Source organism: Notamacropus eugenii, chromosome 1 (assembly GCF_028372415.1).
Source record: "Notamacropus eugenii isolate mMacEug1 chromosome 1, mMacEug1.pri_v2, whole genome shotgun sequence".
Lineage (NCBI taxonomy): Eukaryota > Metazoa > Chordata > Mammalia > Diprotodontia > Macropodidae > Notamacropus > Notamacropus eugenii.
The window spans coordinates 737,201,805-737,220,076 of record NC_092872.1 but is presented as its reverse complement, the minus strand read 5'-3'; the positions used below and the strand labels follow the sequence as shown (position 1 = coordinate 737,220,076).

Here is an 18,272-nt window from a genome sequence, read left to right as displayed (position 1 = left end):
TTCAGGAGAAACATTGGGGCTGGATGCATGATTCTGGGAATCATTTACATAAACCCATGAGAGTTAAGGAGATCACCAAGTGAGGCAGAATAGAGGGCCCCTGACAGAGGCTTGGGGGACACCCATGGTTAAAGGGGAGTGACCTGGAGGAAAATCCATCTAAGGACTAAGAAAGCTTGGTCAGACAAGAGGAAAACCAGGAGAGAGAGAGAGCGGTGCCCCAGAACCTAGAGAAGAGACTCGGGTGATCATTGAGTCATCAGTTGCAGAGAGGTCAGCAAGGATGAAAATTGAGAAAAGGAGATTTGTGGATCAAGAGCTAATAACATGGGAGAATGCAGTTTCAGTTGAATGGTGACAGCAGAAGCCAGAATGTAGAGTTCAGAAAACCTGAGCAGACTTAGGGTCAGGGGCTCACCTGCCAAGGCACACCCAAGCACAGAAATGTTCAGCAATATAAATGAGCGTGCTGTACAGCTGAGATCAGGCTCACATGCCACCTGCAGGCCTCTAGTCTATTTCTCCAGAAGCTTAGCTGAGGAGATAAAGGGTTGGTGTAGGCAAGGTTTTTAAGAAGAGACAATACCTTCACAGGTTTGTGGGCAGAGTGAGAGTGAGGATTAGAGCATGGCCAGGGAAGATGGCAGGGGATGGGGTCAGGGATGTGTGTATAGGGGTTTTCCTTGGCCAGGCACCTGAGCATTGTGAGATAGAGGGGAAAAGAGGAAGCTCTAGTGGAGTTGTGAGGCCTGCCAGCTTTAACTGATAGAGGAGGAAATGAGAAGGATTGAAGCACAGTTCACTCATCACAGTGATGAGTGAGATTGGGATTCGTTAAGGGAGGTGGAGCAGGGCACCGAGAGCCCAACTGTGATTGTGTAACATAAACTGTAGTGTAGCTGGTTTCTAGGGTTTTGTGCCTTTCTCTTGCTTCATTCATAGTACATGAACAGGAGCCAAGGATGCAGATGGAAGGAGTAACCTTAGTTTGAGGTCTGCTAAGGAAGGAAAGGCCACAGAAAGAGGATGGTACCTGAGCTAGACTTTATAGAAGGCAATTCTCTGAGACAGGGGTGAGGAAGACACCTGTTCCAGACATGAGGGATCACTTGTGCCACTACAGAAAGGGAAGAGGAGAGAGGTATTGGTCTGTATATGAACAGTTAACAGAGAAGTTTGATGGAAAAGGACAATGGGAGATGGAAAGTTAGAAGAAACAAGACTGGGAAGGTTTATGGGAGCCAAAGTGGGTGGGCTTAAATGCCAGGCCAAGCAATCTGTATTCTGTTCTGGAGGGAACAGGGAGTCTTTGAAGAGTTTTGACTGGAAATAGGAAAATTTAAAAACAGGCGTGAATGTTACAAGTTTAGTTTTGTACTTGTGATCCTTATAAGGTGCAGATATCCAACAGGAAGTTGGTATTGCAGAACTGAAGTTTGGGGGAGGGATTAGGTCTGGATATCTGGTCTATATAAAATATGAAATGTAGATCTACATAAAGCTGATAATTGAGTTCCTGGGAGCTGGGGAGATCACCATGGCGGAGTCTATCTACAGAAGAGAAGAGGACTGGGGATGTAGCTGAGAGGGCTGCCCATAATTAGAATCTGAGAGACAGATGATCCAACAAAAGAGACTGAGGACAGGTCAGGTGGGTGGGATGGAAAGCCAAGAGGTGGCATTGGTGTGGATGCCAAGGGAGAACAGTGTCCAATGCTAGCATTTTTATAGCACAGTCAGGCCTTCAAAGCTCTGTGAGAACTGCACTGAGGTCAAGTAGAGTGAGGTCTTATCAAAGGCCATTGAACTGAACATTTAAGAGATCGTTGGTGCCCTTGGAGAACAGTTAGGGTTGGTGTGAGTTTAGAGAAGTAAGTGTGAAGCTAAGAAATGGAGGCTTGGGAAAGAGAGGATATAGAAAAGATGAGAAAAGAAGGGCAGGGCCAAATGAAGGCTTTTTAAGCATAAGGGAGACCTAGACATGTTGATAAATTGTGGATGAATGAGGAGAGAATGAAATCACTATCATAGCTCTTGAGATGGACGATGCCGTGCCAGTTACTTCAAGCCCTGGATGACCTAGGGCCTCTTAGCTGAGTCCTTAACCACTGAAAAGGAACACCTCATCATTCATAACTTGGAAAGAACCAGACATGAAGAATTTCTGCACTAGGATTTAAGGGCAAATGGACAACAGATTGGGCCCAGGATTAAACTGGATGATGAGGAGAGTGAACTGGATTGCCTTTAGGGAATTATGAAACTCTTTTAATGACCTGAAACTTTTCAACAGAAATGAAAGATCATCTTTCTTCATATCTGAATTCTCCCATTGTTTTATGACTGTGATTCGCGCAACACTAAAATCTTTGGAGACTTAAAAATGAGTTACTCTGGGGGTAGTGCAGAGGCATGGCAGGGTGTGTGCATGTGTGTGTGTGTGTGTGTGCGTGTGTGCATGTGCATGTGTGTGCACACTCACATAGGCTGCAGTATGACAACAGTTTTAGAAGGGACCCAGAGGAAAGGATATAGTTAGAGAAATAAATGCAATAGTGATAATAAATGAGCTAAATGGTAGCAGCGGAGGACCGCTGGTGGACAGCCTGTTGGTGTTTCGGGAGGCTCGACCCCTCCTGGTCTGCAGGGAATGGAGCAGGTTCCCAAAGAGAGATGGAGAGGGGGATACATTGTAGAGCATGAGTGGGAGGGGTCCATGCTTGCACAGAGGCTAGAGAAGATGAGGAAAGAATCAGGGGACAGCAGACCGTGGCTTTGAGCTGCAGTGGGGAAGGGAATTCTACATTTTCTGTTTAAAATGAAGCCACTAACAAGTTCCCTTCACTTCTCCATGACATCCTTCGGATAGGGATCGATCTGATTTGTGCCTTTTTATATGTTGCCATGCTGTTCTCCCAAAGTTAGTCCATGGTCCCACCAATAATGTAATAGGGTGTGTTTATCAGAAGCCCTGTAAATAATCATCCCTTCCACATCGAGACTTTCCCCATTGTGGTTGGATCATAGATCAGCATAAGAAATTAAATGGGAATTTGGGGGGAGTTTTGTAGAAGCTGCAGACAACACAGAAAAAGATCAGAAACTCAGAAATGCATAAAATATATGTGTAGTGTTTTATAATATCACGGGTTTTATCTTTTAATGCCATAGTAATTCAGACTTCTTCTGTAGTACAAAGGGAGGGCCAAAAAATTTTATGCAAATTTTCCACATCTTGGGTTCTGGTGGAGAGAGGGGCACCCTGCCCCTAACCCCCAGAGGTGGAAGGAATAACGTATTGGATCTTGTTTGGGGGGGGCCTAGGTTTTCCCATTTAGTGGGTGTAAGGTGTTATCTTAAAGTTACCTTGCTTTGAATTTCAGAGTGTCAGCATCCCTTCATGTGGCTATAATCAGCAGTTTGTATTTCAGAAATTCTGTTTATGCCCAGTGTTGTCTCATCGAAGAGCAGTGTGTATTACTTTTATAATTATATACTGTTCTTTATATATGTCAGATTTCACTTTGATTTATCTGTTGAAAATATCTTCCTCGATCTATTGCTTTTTATTTTTGTTATTTTGCATTTGATGTACAAAATCCTTATATTTGGATGATCATTAGTGATTTTGTTTGGCTATATAGCTTACCCCCTCTCCATGTCAGAGTCAGTATGTATGTGTGCACAACATGTAAACACCGAGGTCGCAACTAAGTTTTATGTTGGTGACTGTGGGGAAGTGTGTGCCTAATTCCCCCCTCCCTCCCCGCCCCCCCAAGTAATACAGGTGCTCCCTTCCCCTAGCTTAGCAAACATTCTCCTCCTGTCAGCTTTTGGAGTTAATGCTTTTTAGTACATTTTTGTCTAAATAGAGCAAGTTTTTTGCTCAGTTCTTATTCATAATCTTTACATTAACAGAAATACATAATCCCCTATAACCAAGCTAATGGCAAGGCCTGATGATATCACCTTTGTGACTTCTCCCAAATGGTCCCCTTCTCTCCTGGAACACTGATGCCATCCTGGCGCAGGCCCTCATCACCGCCTGCCTGGCCTATTGCTGTAGTTCTGGTGGTAGTTCTGCCAGCCTGAAATCCCTCCCCTCTCCTCTCCATCCTCCATTCAGCCACAGAAGTCTGACCATGTCACCCCCCACTCTCTAGTGGATTACTGTAGTCTGTATAAACTGTGCTGTTTGGCATTCACAGTTCTTCATAACCTAGCCCCTCCTACCTTCTGGTCTTCTTACAGTACCTTCCTTTCCAAAACATACTCTTCAGTCCAGTGACACTGGTCCTGACTGTTCCATGTCCAGGTACGAGACCCTCCATCTGGCATCCAGACACTGGCTGTTCTCTGTGTCTGGAATGCTTTCCCTCCTCCCCCCTACCCCCTGACCTCCCTGGTCTCTTTAAGTTCCATGGTGTCATGCATGACAACAACTTCTCCAACTAAAATCCCATCTTTTATGGGAAGCTTTCCCCCACCTCTCTTAGTTCTAGTACCTTCTCTTTGTTTGTTCTCTCCTAATTATCTTGTATGTATCTTGCTTTGTATATATTTAGAATGGAAATTCCTTGAGAGCAGGGACTGTATTTTGCCTCTTCTGTAACTCCTTGTTGATTGATTGATGATACCTTGTTAGAGAAGAAAGAAACTCTGTAAAGTGCCTGGCCTGGAATCTAGAAGTCTCATCTTCCTGAGTTCAAATCTGGCCTCAGACGCTTATTAGCTGTGTGACCCTGGCCAAGTCACTTAGCGCACTTTGCCTCAGTTTCTTCATCTGTAAAATGATCTGGAGAAGGAAATGTCAAACTATTCTTGCTTTTCCAAAAACAAAAAACCAAACAACCCAAATGGCATTTCAAAGAGTTGGACACATCTGAAACAACTGGACAGCATCCCCTTGTTACAGAAGCATTTAAGTAATTTAAGAAACTATTTGTTGTACTTGCCTTTAAGGATATTTTTGTATATGTTGTAACTGTTAACCAGAATATTTCAAGTAATCATACAAGTTTTAGAGCCACAAAAGGGACTGCAGCACCCAGTCACCTAAGATATGCCCCTTCTTTTACAGTAAAGATGGAGAAACTGAAACAGAGGGCAAAGCTCTTTGCTCCAGATCAGTTTGGAGAGTAAGTGCCCGGGCCACTGTGTGCTCAAACCCATATCTCTCTTGTGCTATTCCTGGTCAGACTGGAGTTTCATGTACCGAGCACGTGCAGTATACATATATATGTGGGCAGCTGTGTGGGCAGTTGGCTCCAGTGGGTTTATAGTTCTTAGGGAGTTCCTTAAGGCCCACTTCCACCCCCCCAAAGGAAAGGAAAAGTAGACTAAGCTCTTTTAAGATGTACAGCCTTGAAGGAGCAGCAATTACATATGCTCTGATTTCTTTTTTAATGTTCCTGCTTATGGTTAACACACCCATGGAGCAGTGACAAAGCCATGGCCTTGGGCCTGCTGGACATCGATATGAGACAACAGCGTAGCACGAATAGCTATTTCCATGTGCTTGTTTTCTAGCTCCCTGTGCAGTACAGACATTTGTGCACTTGATAACTGGAGACGTGGGCCTTATGGGACAGGAGCTCAGCTTTGTTGGTGTTAACTGCAGATACTGGAGTTGTAGAAGATGGAGTCGGGGCCACGTTGCTAGTCTCCTTCACACTTTCTTTTTCTTTTTTTAGATTCTTTAATGATGAATGGGTCCAACGTTGCCAACACAACACCCAATGCAAAATCCAAAGAGGACCAGGTAGTGAATGGGCGTGACGAGAAGGAAAACAACCCCTTTGCCGAGTACATGTGGATGGAGAACGAAGAGGACTTCAATAGACAGGTAAAGGAACGTGTGAGTACCAATCCTCTTTGGTTTTTGGATGCCCCCCTGGGCCTCTCCAGGCTTCCACCTTCTGGCCCCCACCCTATCGCCGGCCTCCGGGCCACGCCAGCCTTCTCTCTGTTCTCTGTCCCAGCTCTGGGCTTTCCACAGATGGTCCCTCATGCCTTGCTCTGTTTCCTTTCTCATTTACCTCTTGGCCTCTCTCATCATTCCCCTTCATGCTAGTGCCTTCCCTGTGTTGATTATCTCCAATTTATCCTGGTATAGCTGGTTTGTACATAACTCTATTAGATTTGAGCCCCTTGATGGTCCCTGTCCATCTCTTGCTTTTCTTGTCTTCCCTGTGCTTTTTACCACAGTGCCTGGCATATCGTGTGGGTGCTTAATAAATGTTTATTGACTGGTCCCGGGCTTTGGAGGGTGAATGTGATTTGATAATAGGTACTTCCCAGATCCGCTTACCTTGGAGTGTCCAAAGATTAATTAGAGAACTTTATTGTTTGTGGCTTTTCTGGAGAGGCTTTGGTTCAGAACTGGCTCAGGCTGGGTAGGGAGGCTCTGTTCTAGTCTCTGGGTGCCTCATGGGGCCTTCTTTTAGTTAAGCTATTCTGGAAAGACTCTAGAAGATCACTAATGAAATAACAGCTTGATTTCTTAGGCTAGAGCTCCCCCAGTCGCAAGCTTAGACATAAAAGGGATCATCTAATCCAGCCCTCTCACTTTTTATAGAGCAAGAAACTGAGTCGTCAGTGAACAGAACTGGTATTTGGATCGGGTTCTCTGACTGCAAGCAGCATTCTTTCTACTGAACCACAATTAGCTTAGTTTGGAGTCTGTCTTCCTAGTTGACTCTCACAAGTGGTCTGACCAGGACAAAGTGCCATCATTAACACTTGCTTCTTGAGGTCCCCGACCTCTGCTTTTTATCCTGCTTTGTTTCACGTCTTTTTCTTTTCCCGCTCCACGTAACTGAATTATAGCCAAAATGATAGCAGAATCATGGTATTTATCAAATGTCCACGTGGCACTAGGTGAGAGAGAGGTTGAGGAACTCTTCTGATGAAGACCAAGAGTCTGAGTCAGCTTGCAGTCTGCCTAGTCTCAGTGGACTTAGAATGATTTTAACAGCCTGTCTAGAATAGCAGGATGCTTTCTGACCTTCCCCTTGTCCTACTTGGTTGGATTCTAGGGGCTTCATTGCTATCTGGTGACCTAAAATGGAGGCTGACGCATACTGAGAGAGGGACAAAATTTACACAAGTAATTCTGCTTCATTCACAAAACGGTGCAGTGGATTGGACTAACTTGGATTTTCTGTAATTTTCTACTGTGAGACAGGAAGCTTTCTTTTGATGCTTGAAATATCCTACTTTTTAGAGTTGCGTATCACAGAATTTGAGAATTGGCAAGGACCCCAGAGGCCAACCAGTCCAACCCCCACACAGAAGGAGTCCCCCTGTTCCCCCCTCCAACAAATGGTGATCCAGGTCTAGCCAGCCCATTCCAGTTTGGGCCAGCCTTCATTGAGGGAAAGCTTTCTTCACTGTGCTCCCATCCCTCAGATCTAGATTGGCCCCTCTGCAATTCTGCCCATTGCTCCTTGTTCTGACCTCTGGGCCAGACTGGTTCTTCCTTCTGCTGACAGAGCCTCAAATGTCTGAAAACCATGTTCACGTCCATCCTCAGTCTTCTCCAAGCTCAGCACACTCATCTTTCTTCCTCATCATGGTTATCCTCTGTAACATCATCCTTAATCCAGAACGACCCAGGACTCTCCATGAAGCTAACCAGAGCAGAGAGCAGTAGGACTGTGGTCTTTCTTCCTGGCAGCTCTGTCCTTTTTCATTAGTGTTTTTTAAATGTCCTATTGCATGGCTAACTCATTGAGTTCGAAGCTAACTAAAACCCCAGATATTTTTCAGAACAATTTCTGTCTAATAGCATTTTGTACTTGTGAAGTTTATTTTTTTGTACCCAAACAAAAGCCCTTACATTCAGCTATATTGAATTTCATCTTCATAGTGAGCCCAGCCCTCAAGCGTCTTGATCCTGACTGTCCCCCACTGTTAGCTTTACCTCCCAGCTTTGTCTGCACATTTGATGACCTTTCCATCTATGCCTTGTTTCAAGCCATTGATAAATAGGCTGAGGCCCAGCACAGATCCCCGGGGGTGCTCCTGCTGCATGGATGTTCATGACTACTCTTTGGAGTCCAAACCTGCAGCCAGGTCTGGCCGTCTTTCAAATGCTCTGCAAAACTTGTATGAGATGCTTTGTCATAAGCTTGGCTAAAATATAGGTAAACTACTTAATGATCCTTCCAAGAATTTATCCAGGAACCAGAGTCAAGCTTATTGACCTATAGTTGGCAGACTGTATTCTCCCTCCTGAGCTGACTTACTCTAAGCAGCACTGAAGGAGTTGAGAGTGGAAAAAAGTTTATGAAGCTCTGCCCTAAAACACCATATTCCATGGGATTGTACTTATGTTTCCTCTGAATTCATTAACAGCTGCTTTCCCAAAACCTAGGGTGCCTGTTAGACTGTGCCCAGAGTGCCCGTCCTCTCTTATGAACTCTAGCTGTAATTGGTTACTTTCCTTCAACTGTTCCCGTCATTGCCACATCAGTACTCTCCACTAGTAAGAATCAGATCCAGAATAGGATTTTCCCTGATCAGTTCCTCTATCTTTTAAGGGATGAAAATGTGACTAAGACTACTCCAGAAAATCATTAGCTGTTCTGTTCCGGTGAGTGTCTGGATAGTTGAAATCTCCCTTCTCCAGATAGCTTTCCTCTGTGCCAGACCTGTGATGTGACCCTTACTCGGGGTCCCTGTCCAGATCCCATCACCTCTCACATAGACCCACAAGGTCAGGTGTGTCACTGTGTGTCCCAGCTTCTAGTTCCTGTTCAGCCATGAGCTTCATTGTCTTTCTTCTGAATGAAAAATGCAAAGTTGAAAATGGCATTTAATTTATACCAGGACAGAGAGGTAAAGAGAATGTGGCTCCCATCTGAGCCTCAGAGGAATCTGGGCATTCACAGGCACAGGGTGCACAGAGGTGAGCGATAGGGCTTCTCCTAGTCCCTTTGGCTGGATTGTCAAAAGGAAGAAAGATGAGACAGTGCTGGGAAAAGACAGCTTGTAGTCAGGTTAGGGAGGTCCTGAAATGTTGGGCCACTGGTTTGGTATTTTGTCCAAGCATTAGGGTGCCGCCGGAAGTTTTTTAATACGAAGATAGCATTGGCTGCTATTGGGAGAATGAATTGGACAAGAGAGAGACTGGAAGTCAGTAAACCATTAGGAGGCTGGGGCAGATTTGAAAACCTGGGACCCAAACAGGTCATTTCTTTTGTGGGGGAAGGGAAGGTGGGAATAGTGTGAAATCAGTATACAGGCAAAAAGTGATCAAGAAACAGAGCCACCTGGGTTTAGAAGGAGAGTTTGGGGTGTTAAAAGCCTTAGAGAAGTTTCAGAAGTTGGTGCCTTCTCCAGAACATCTTCTAGGAGTGCATGCAGGGCCAAGAGGGAACTGAGCCACTTTGAGGGGTAATTCTTACATCCCTAACCCTCTCATAGCATCACCTCAGTTCAGTGGCATCTCCCTCATCACCGCTGTGCCATCTTCCTTTCTGAGCATTTCCCAAGGAACTCCCTGACCCTTTTCTTCCTCTCTGGAAGAGTCACAACTTTCAGAATGTGGCATCCCGACCTTCTATTACCCTTGGAGACATTCCTGAATAACCTTGTTCTGAACAGTGCCATTTTGTGACTGGCATTTTCTAGATAATGGCTGCAAGGGAGTGCCGTAGTGCACAGAGCACCAGGCCTGCAGTCAGGGAGGCTCTGAGTTCAGATCTTCGTGTGTGACCCTGAGCAAGTCACTTAACTCTGTTTGCCTCAGTTTCCTGGAAAAGAAAATGGCAAACCACTTCAGTGTCTTTGCCATGAAAACCCCAACCCCACTGGATTCATAAAGGGTCAGACACTACTGAAAAACATCTCAACAACATTTTCTAGAGGACTACTTTTTTTAAAAAATAGAATTTTATTTTTTGCACTGACATGCAGAGATAGTTTTCAGCTTTCATTCTTTACAACATTTTGAGTTCCAGATTTTTCTCTCTGTCTTTCCTCCCCCTCCTGAAAATGACAGGCTATCTGATAGAGGTTATATGTGTGCAACCATGCAAGCACATTGCCACATTTTACATGTTGTGAAAGAAGAAACAAGATGAAAGGGAAAGCCATGAAAAACAAAAACAAGTGAAAATAGTGTGCTTCATGGGTGACTACTTTCAAGAATGTTGTCAAGTGGGATCTTGTTGAGGTTCAGATTGCCCTGAATTGGCCCCTGGGGCCCCTTCCCACCAAGGGCAGTGGTCCTCTGACTTCTCCCTTGTCCCAGATGATACAAACCTTTGCCAAGAATGGGAAAGTCTCTCACTGTTCATTCCCTTTTCAAGAGGTCGCTTGGGTCACGTTCCTCACTGGTTGGCACATTTTACATGTGCACAGCCGTGCAGAGTGCGGTGCTTTGTCCAAGGATGCAATTAGAAAGAGCTAAAGAGGGGGGAGGTAGGAAGAAGTTTATTAGAGTTTTAGCTTGACTGAAGACTCTTGAGTAGTTTACTTTTGGGGTTTCATTTGTAAGATGAAGGTTGGATTTAATGTTCAAGGACCCTTGCAGAAGAAAGAACTTCAAAGATAGAGAGGACAATGTGGCTTCATAGGTGATGCACAGGGAAAGAATACACCATTACACTGGGCTTAGAAGTTTGTCCTGGGGAGATAACAAAAAACATACTTTAAGACCCAGGTAGAGCCATTTCTCCCCTTCTTTCCTAACTTGGCTCTGAGAGGGGAGTTTTATTGTCTTGTGTGAAGAGGCCTCCAGCCTCAAAACTGGAATGAGAGTGGGGGTACCTTATCTGTCAAGTGGAGATGATGACATCTTATGGGTTCCCTCTCAGGGTCAGTGTGAGGAAAGTCCTCTGTGGACCATAGGGCATTCTAGAGATCTAAGTAGTCTCAGCAGAACTTGCTCCCAGACAATACTCTAGACCAAATAATAGAAACAGCTGACATTTCTAGAGTCCTTGAAGGCTTGTAGACAACCACGTCCTTTTCACATCTGCGTCTCTGAACCTGGGACCACATTGGATCCTTACAAAGAGGAGGCAGCAGATGGTGCAGTGGGCAGTGCACCTGGAGTCAGGAAGACCCGGGTTGAAATCCAGCCTCTGACAATTCTGTTGTAAGACTCTGGACAAGTCACTAATCTCTGCCTCAGTTTCCTCAGCTGAAAGTGGGGATAATAGCCACTCTCTCTCCGGTTGTTATGAGGGCCAAATGAGATAATTTTAAAAAGCTCTTTCCATAGAGCCTGGTGTATAGTAAGTGCTCTACAAATCCTTGTTCCCTTTCTCGCAATCCTGTGAGGCATATCTCTATTTTATAGATCAGCTCAGCCTGAGTGAAGCTAAGTGATTTGCCCAGGGAGACCCAGCTGATAAATGTCAGTGGCCGATCCTTCCTGATCCTTCCTGACTGCCAAGTCCAGTGTTTGAGCCACTGTATACTGTCCTTTCCCTGTGAAAGCCATGGAATGAAGTCTAGTTAAGTCACCAAATGAGTTGTAAGCCTGTGAAAATATCTGAGGAAGGCAGCGTCCTGAGGGACTAGTGAAGGCCATGGAAAACCATTAACCTTAATTCAAAGTATTTTTCACTCACTCAAATAATTACCAAGTGATAAGTGTTTTTTGTGACCTTTGATGCTTGTAATGTCTGAGGTAAGGATTTCTTTTTGGAAAATATAAATCTAAAAGCTCAGTAAGATAGGACTGAAACAGGCTGAAAGGAAGAAAACCTGAACCTTTTATGGCATTAAAAAACTCAGTTTGTTCTAGCACTTGTATCTTTGTGTAGCCCCCTTGAGTCCTTTGACTTTTTCAGACCTGTCACTCATTGCACACTGAGATCTATGGCATATCCTCTTTGGTAAATTGGGAATGGTTCCCAGACCTTTTTTTTTTTTTTATTACATCCAGTACACCTGGGACATGAGTAAATTAAGGAGGAAAAATCAGTTTCACTTTCATATCTATTATCAAATCAATTTCTTCTTGGATAGACCATTCAGGCTTTTAATATGCAGAGAATAAGAAAGCATTTGAAGGAAATCAGTGGCCCACCTATTTTTAGTCAGCACGACTAGTCTGGTATCTTGAAGAACCTGAGTACAGTTTGTTCTGTCTTTTTTCTTTCTGTAATGTTTTCTTTGGAGTAGAGTGGCTGGTTGGTTTGGGAGAGTGAAGCAGAGGGCACTTTGCACAATTGTGGGGGAATTTTCTTGCCCTAATGATAGTGATCCTTGCCAGGGATTATCTGTGCCCCTCACAGTGACAGCTGCAGACACACACACACTCCATTGGCTCCTGTGCTCAGAACGCTTGGTCTTGGGGGTGCTGAGCCTGACCTGGTCTGGAATATGGCCGTTCACAGAGCACAGACCACAGGACAATGGTTTGGGGCCTGCGTATAGATGGCAGGTACCATCGGCAGTGATTTCCAACTAGAGAGGCAGGCTGTGGTTATAACACGTAAGTGGGGTCAGGAGAAGCCATCAGTGGCTCTGACCCAGTGGGAATCATGAAGGATAGTGGAGAGTATGACCTGAAGATGTACATGAAGGGCTTGAGTTTGTCTCCCAGGGCTGGCCGTGTCACTTTGGTCAAGTTGGCCAACTCTGCATTTGTGTTTCCTCTGGAAGAAATGGAGAGGTTTAAATGAGATGATTTCAGCTTCAAGCCCATGGTCCTGTGGCTCTGCTGTCACGTAGCAGAGAGACCAGACATCAATGCAGTTCAGATAAAAAGTTAACAGGGCCATGACCAGCAAGGGGAGGAGAAGTCCTGGAGCCAGAGTCAGGAAAACTCAGGTTCAGTTACTGCCTTGGACACTTGCCAGTGATGTGACCTTGGCCAGTCACTTAAGCTCTGCCTGCCCTAGTTTCTCATATATATCTATACATATATATCTATATACGTGTATATATACACATATGTACATACATATGTATGTATGTACACATACATACATATATGTGTGTGTGCGTGTATATATATATAAATAGTATGTGAACCTTAAAGTGCTATATAAACGCTAGCTATTATTATCCTCATAACTCCTCAGACTTTTCAGGACCCCCTCACCCAATATTCATTGACCCGTACAAAACCCAAGTCTGTTCCCTCCCCATTTCCCAGTGCTGCAGAAAATCCAAAGACAGAAACTTTAGTCTGAGACAGCAGCCTGGCAGTGCTTTTTGCTATGGCAGAGTTTAGTTAGAGACTTGGGGAGTAGTAGGAAGTATGACTGGACACCTTGTGTGGGGCTGGGTGGCAATCCCCTAAGCCAAGAGAACCCAGCATCCAGCTAGGGCCAGTTCTTTCTCCCCAGAACTCATCTGGGGACAGGAACTAAGGCTACTAAAATGTCAATTGCCCAGTGTGGGTTATAACTCTGAAGTTCAATCTCTGGGAAACCTCCATCAAAGGAGTCAGAAAGTGAACTGTAGGGGATATAAGGAAAACAGATTGATATCAGGAGGAAGAAAATTCAGTGAAGGACCTTGTGTGTAAGCAGACAAACCAACAGGAAAACTATTAATAACATAAGGGGATATGGCTTTCAGATCAGCCAGAAGAGTCCACAGATCTATAAATAAATATTCTTACAATATTGGACAAAGGAAAAAGAATCAACACCTGATGAGGTAGGGGACCCTGGGGATTCCCAAGAGATGGAACCACAATGGAATGTTCCCAAATGGTCTAAAAGAGAAATAAGAATTGGGAAAGAAAAACGTATGGCCTTCGAAGCAGAGATCATTGTCAGACTAGAAAAACTTGAATCTACTGTGATAAGAATCCCCAAAGGAACCAAAGAGACAATAACCGATTGGGAACGCGGACACAGAGAAGGGAAGGTCAGTCTGGAAGATGAAGTAATAACATTAAAAAAAACACTCTCAATACAAAGCAAAACATGTGATCTTGATAGAATGCGGAGAAACAGCTTAGGGATTATAGGTCTCCCAGAAGAATAGGAATCAAAAAGCCTGAATACCACAGTGCAAAAAATCATTCAAAAAAACTGCCTGGAAGGAACTTCTGAGTGCAGAAAACAAAGTGACAATTGGAAGATTGCCTCCAGAAATAAAGCCTGGTGCTGCAAACGTTTAGCTCATAATTAGCTGGCATTTACTAAGCCCCATGCTAAGATCTGGATCACAAGTACACACAAAAAAGGACCTGACATTGTAACTGAATGAATTCTTCCAGTCTCCAGAGGAAGTGTGAGCTCTAAGATTACAGTGACCTTCCAGGAGGAGGAGGCTTCTGTGGCCTGATGGGAAAGTCCAGAGGAGCACGTCCCCTGCAACCTGGAGCCCAGCCATTTATGTAGAAAGATGCATGGTCAGTCAGAGGAGGTGTTTGAAGCTTTCCTAGAAAGAAAATCAAACCTGAAGAGATTATCTGCTCCTCAAACACCCTTGGCACTAGAAATATGAGAATGAACACAAAAACAGCAGCCAAGGACAACAGCAGAGAGACCAGTCAGATCTAAATGTACGTGAGAAAAGGGTGAAAGTGGAAGTTACATACGTGATAGTGGAGAAATAGGCTTGAACCATTCTGGACTAAACCTCACAACACTCTGCCTACAGATGTATGAAGAGGTTGGGTTGTTTGTTTTTTGTGGGACTAAATTACAAAATGAGATGACATAAAAGGGGGAGGGGAAGAAGATGAGAGAGGTTAATAGGTAATGTACCCTAACAATAAAGGGAAAATAGTTACTGTAGTCCCTCAGGAACATGAACTCCTGAGGAGAATGGGCAAAGAGGCAAAAGGAGGGACTGAAACAGGGAAGGAAAGGGGGAAGTTTTATTTCAGTGATAAGCATAACCATGACAGAAGAGAGATATTCTATAAAGGGAGAGGGAGCCTTACAGAAGTAGGATTCTCCAGGATTTGGGTGCTCAAAGAAACTGCTCATCTGGCTTCAGGAAAAGGGGGATCAGAGCTCCTGTGGACTACTCATTGAGACAGTAGCCTCAGCAGAGTTGCAGGCTACAAAATAAACCCTGAGAAATCAAAGCCATTTGTATATAACTATTATAGGATTCAAGAGGCAAAGGGAAATCCCATTTCAAGTAACTACAAAATTAATTAACTATGTGGAGATCAATCTACCACAACACACAAAATGCTTGTATATATTCAATTACCAAATGCTCCTTAAAGAAATAAAGGATAACTTTAATAGTTGGAGGTATATTCAATGCTTATGGCTAGGCCATGCTAATGTAATAAAAATGACAATACTGCCTAAGTGAATTTATAGTTTTAGTGCTATACCAGTTAATATATGTTATAGAACTTGATAAAATAACTAAATTCATTTAAAAAAATAAAAGATTTAGAAAATCAAGAGAAATAATAAAAAATGTAAGGGTGAAATGGGAATGGGACCTCCAGACCTCAAACTGTACTATATAGAAGCGATCATCACAACCATCTGTAATTGTTTAAAAATTAGAGAGGTAGAACAATAGAACAGACTGGACAAGAGAAAATTAGAAACAATGAAACTCAGTATTCCAATGTTGAGTAAACCAGTCAGTAAAGAGTTCCCTATTTGATAAAAACTATTGGGAAAACTAGAAATCTATCTGGCAGAAAACAGGCTTAAAACAGTATCTTACTTATACCATGCTCCACAATACATTCTAAATAGATATGTTAAAGATCATTCTGTTTTTAAAAATTAGAGGAGAAGCAGATTTATACCTTGTCAGTGTGAGTAGGAGATGTATTCCTTTTTTTCTTTCTTTTTTTGTCTTTATTTTTTTAATGTAAATTTATAAATTTTCAGTTTTCAACATTCACTTCCACAAAATTTTGAATTTTAAATTTTATCCCCATCTCCCTCTACCCCCACCCCAGGACAGCATGTATTCTGATTGCCCTTTCCTCCAATCTGTCCCTCCTTCTGTTCCTCCCCCACCCCATACCCTTCCCTTCTGTTTTCCTGTAAGGTAAGAGAGATTTCTATACCCCATTGTTTATGTGTCTTATTTACTACTTGCATGTAAATACAACCTCTAACATTAATCTTTAAAGCTTTGAGTTCCACATCCTCTCCCTTGCCCCCTCCCCACCCACCCTCATTGAGAAGGCAAGCATTCGATACAGGTTATTCGTGTGTGGTCATGCAAAATACCTCCATAACAGTTATGTTGTGAAAGACTATTTCCCTCTATCCTGTCCTGCCCTCCATTTATTCACTTCTCTCCTTTAACCTGTCCCTTTACCAAAGTGTTTATTTCTGATTACCCTTTCCCCAATCTGCAGTCCCTTCTGTTATTCCCCCTTCTCTTATCCCTTTCCCTCACTGCTTCCCTGTAGGGTAAGATAAACTTCCATATTCAATTGAATGTGATTGTTATTCCCTCCTGAAATCAAATCTGATGAAAGGAAGTCTCACTTGTTCCCTCTCATCTTCCCCTTCCTCCCCTCCGTTGTAAAAGCTTTTTCTTGCTTCTTTTGTGTGAGATGATTTACTACATTCTACCACCTGGAGATGTATTCTTAACCAAACAAAGATAAAAGTCTATTAGAAAAGATAAAATAGGTAACTTTTTATGATGTGAAAATGAACAACTTCTACACAAACAAAATCAGTGTACCTAGGATAAGAAAGATGGGTTGAAATAATCCGAAAAACCTATAGATCAGATTTTTCTGATAAAGGGTTTAATATCCAAGATTAAAACTCTCTTTCTCTGCCTCTGTCTGTCTCCCTCTCTCTTGTGTGCATACATACATACAAATACATATATATGACCAAAAAGTGAATCAAGGGATATAAGCAGTTTTCAAAAAAAGAATCTCAAAATGTTAACAGTATATGAAAGAACTGTCCAGTTCATTAATAAGAGAAATAAAAATTAAAAAAAAACCTAAGGTTTTGCATCACATCCTGCAAATTGGTAAAGACAACAAAAGATGGCAAGAGTTAATGTTGGAGGAGTTGTAGGAAGAGAGGCACACTAGTGCATTGTTGGTGGAGCTGTGAATCAGAATTGCTTTGGAAAGCTGTGACTGAAATGTCTGTACATCTATTAGCCTTATACCCCAAGTTGGTGATTGATAAGAAGAAAATCTCCATTTACACCAAAACACTTAAAGTAGCCCTTTTTGTTACAGCAAAAAATTGGAAACAAAGTACATGCTCATTAATTATGTAATGACTAAACAAATTGTGGTATGTGACCGTAATGAAGTGTAACATGGAATATTACCTACTGTAAGAAATGAATGTGATGAATACAGAAAAGCATGGAGAGATCCACATAAACTGAAGCAGAAAAAGTGAGCAGCCAAGAGAACAGTACACACAGCGCTCCCTTGTAAATGGAAAGGAAAACACTAAAAAACCCGAAACAAATATTGCAAAATTATACAGAACGTGTGGCTTGAAAAAAAATAAATAAGCAAATCTGCTCCCCCCCCTTCTCTGTTGCATAGGGAAGACGTCTACAAATGTTATGCATGGCCCATATTTTCAGATTATTTTGATTTATTGATCCAGGATGCTGATTTTTCCCCTTTATCTTTTTTAATCCTTAAAAAATACTATTTTTGTATAGAATGGTCTCTAGATGGGAGATTCGGGGTGAAATTATGGTGATGTAAAAAAAGCAAACCGAAGACATCAATTAAAAACTCATTTAAAATAGAGTAATGAGTAGTTTCAAAGGTCAAAATTGTCTGTCACATACTCAGCATTTAAAGAAATAATGTGGTCAAATTAAGTTTTAATTTTCTGAATTTCCATTCTTCTCTTCATCCTAGGAAGTTATGAAGTGTCTGCAAGTTAGGCAGCCAGAGACAGAACCATAGGAAGCAGAGTCTGTGTAGCTTGCAGACTTAATACTTAATCAGTTTTTACATAGGTGATCTTTGAAATAATTTTGTACAGTTTTTATAGATGTTACCAAATTAAAAGGTCTCTTGTTTCTTTTTAGAGAAATACTCCTTAAGGAAACAGAAATCAAGATTTGTTTTAAGCATTCATGGGCTTCTTATTTTGAAAAATGAAAAAAACATGTTCATTTCAGTGAGAGGCCAAGTGTTGACCACGGTGTTCTTCATAGAAGGGTTTTGAGTGTACCTAGGTGCCAGGCCACTTCCCAGTTGGCCTTCTCAGTTCTTCCCCATTATAAATGTCGAGGGCATCCCCCCAGAGCAGCTTTGGGAAGAGGAGTCAGAGCCATAAGGCCCAAATTCGTCAGTCCCTCAGGCCAGATTGTTTTGTGTCTCATGATGGAGGAACTCTCATATCATTCGG

General features: G+C 42.8%; 1 protein-coding gene across 7 annotated transcripts in view; it reads left to right on the top strand.

Moving 5' to 3' along the window:
• PAIP2B (poly(A) binding protein interacting protein 2B) overlaps nucleotides 1-18,272 on the top strand; it is a 65,084-nt gene that overhangs the window by 40,028 nt on the left and 6,784 nt on the right. For 5 of the 7 annotated variants that reach the window (XM_072638196.1, XM_072639081.1, XM_072638513.1 and 2 more), the window contains exon 2: nucleotides 5,694-5,857. In XM_072638196.1, coding sequence (XP_072494297.1) covers nucleotides 5,702-5,857 — 156 coding nt within the window. In that variant the 5' untranslated portion in view covers nucleotides 5,694-5,701. The remainder of the gene's footprint in view (nucleotides 1-5,693; nucleotides 5,858-18,272) is intronic. The other 2 variants (XM_072641403.1, XM_072642133.1) reach the window with 1 other exon arrangement.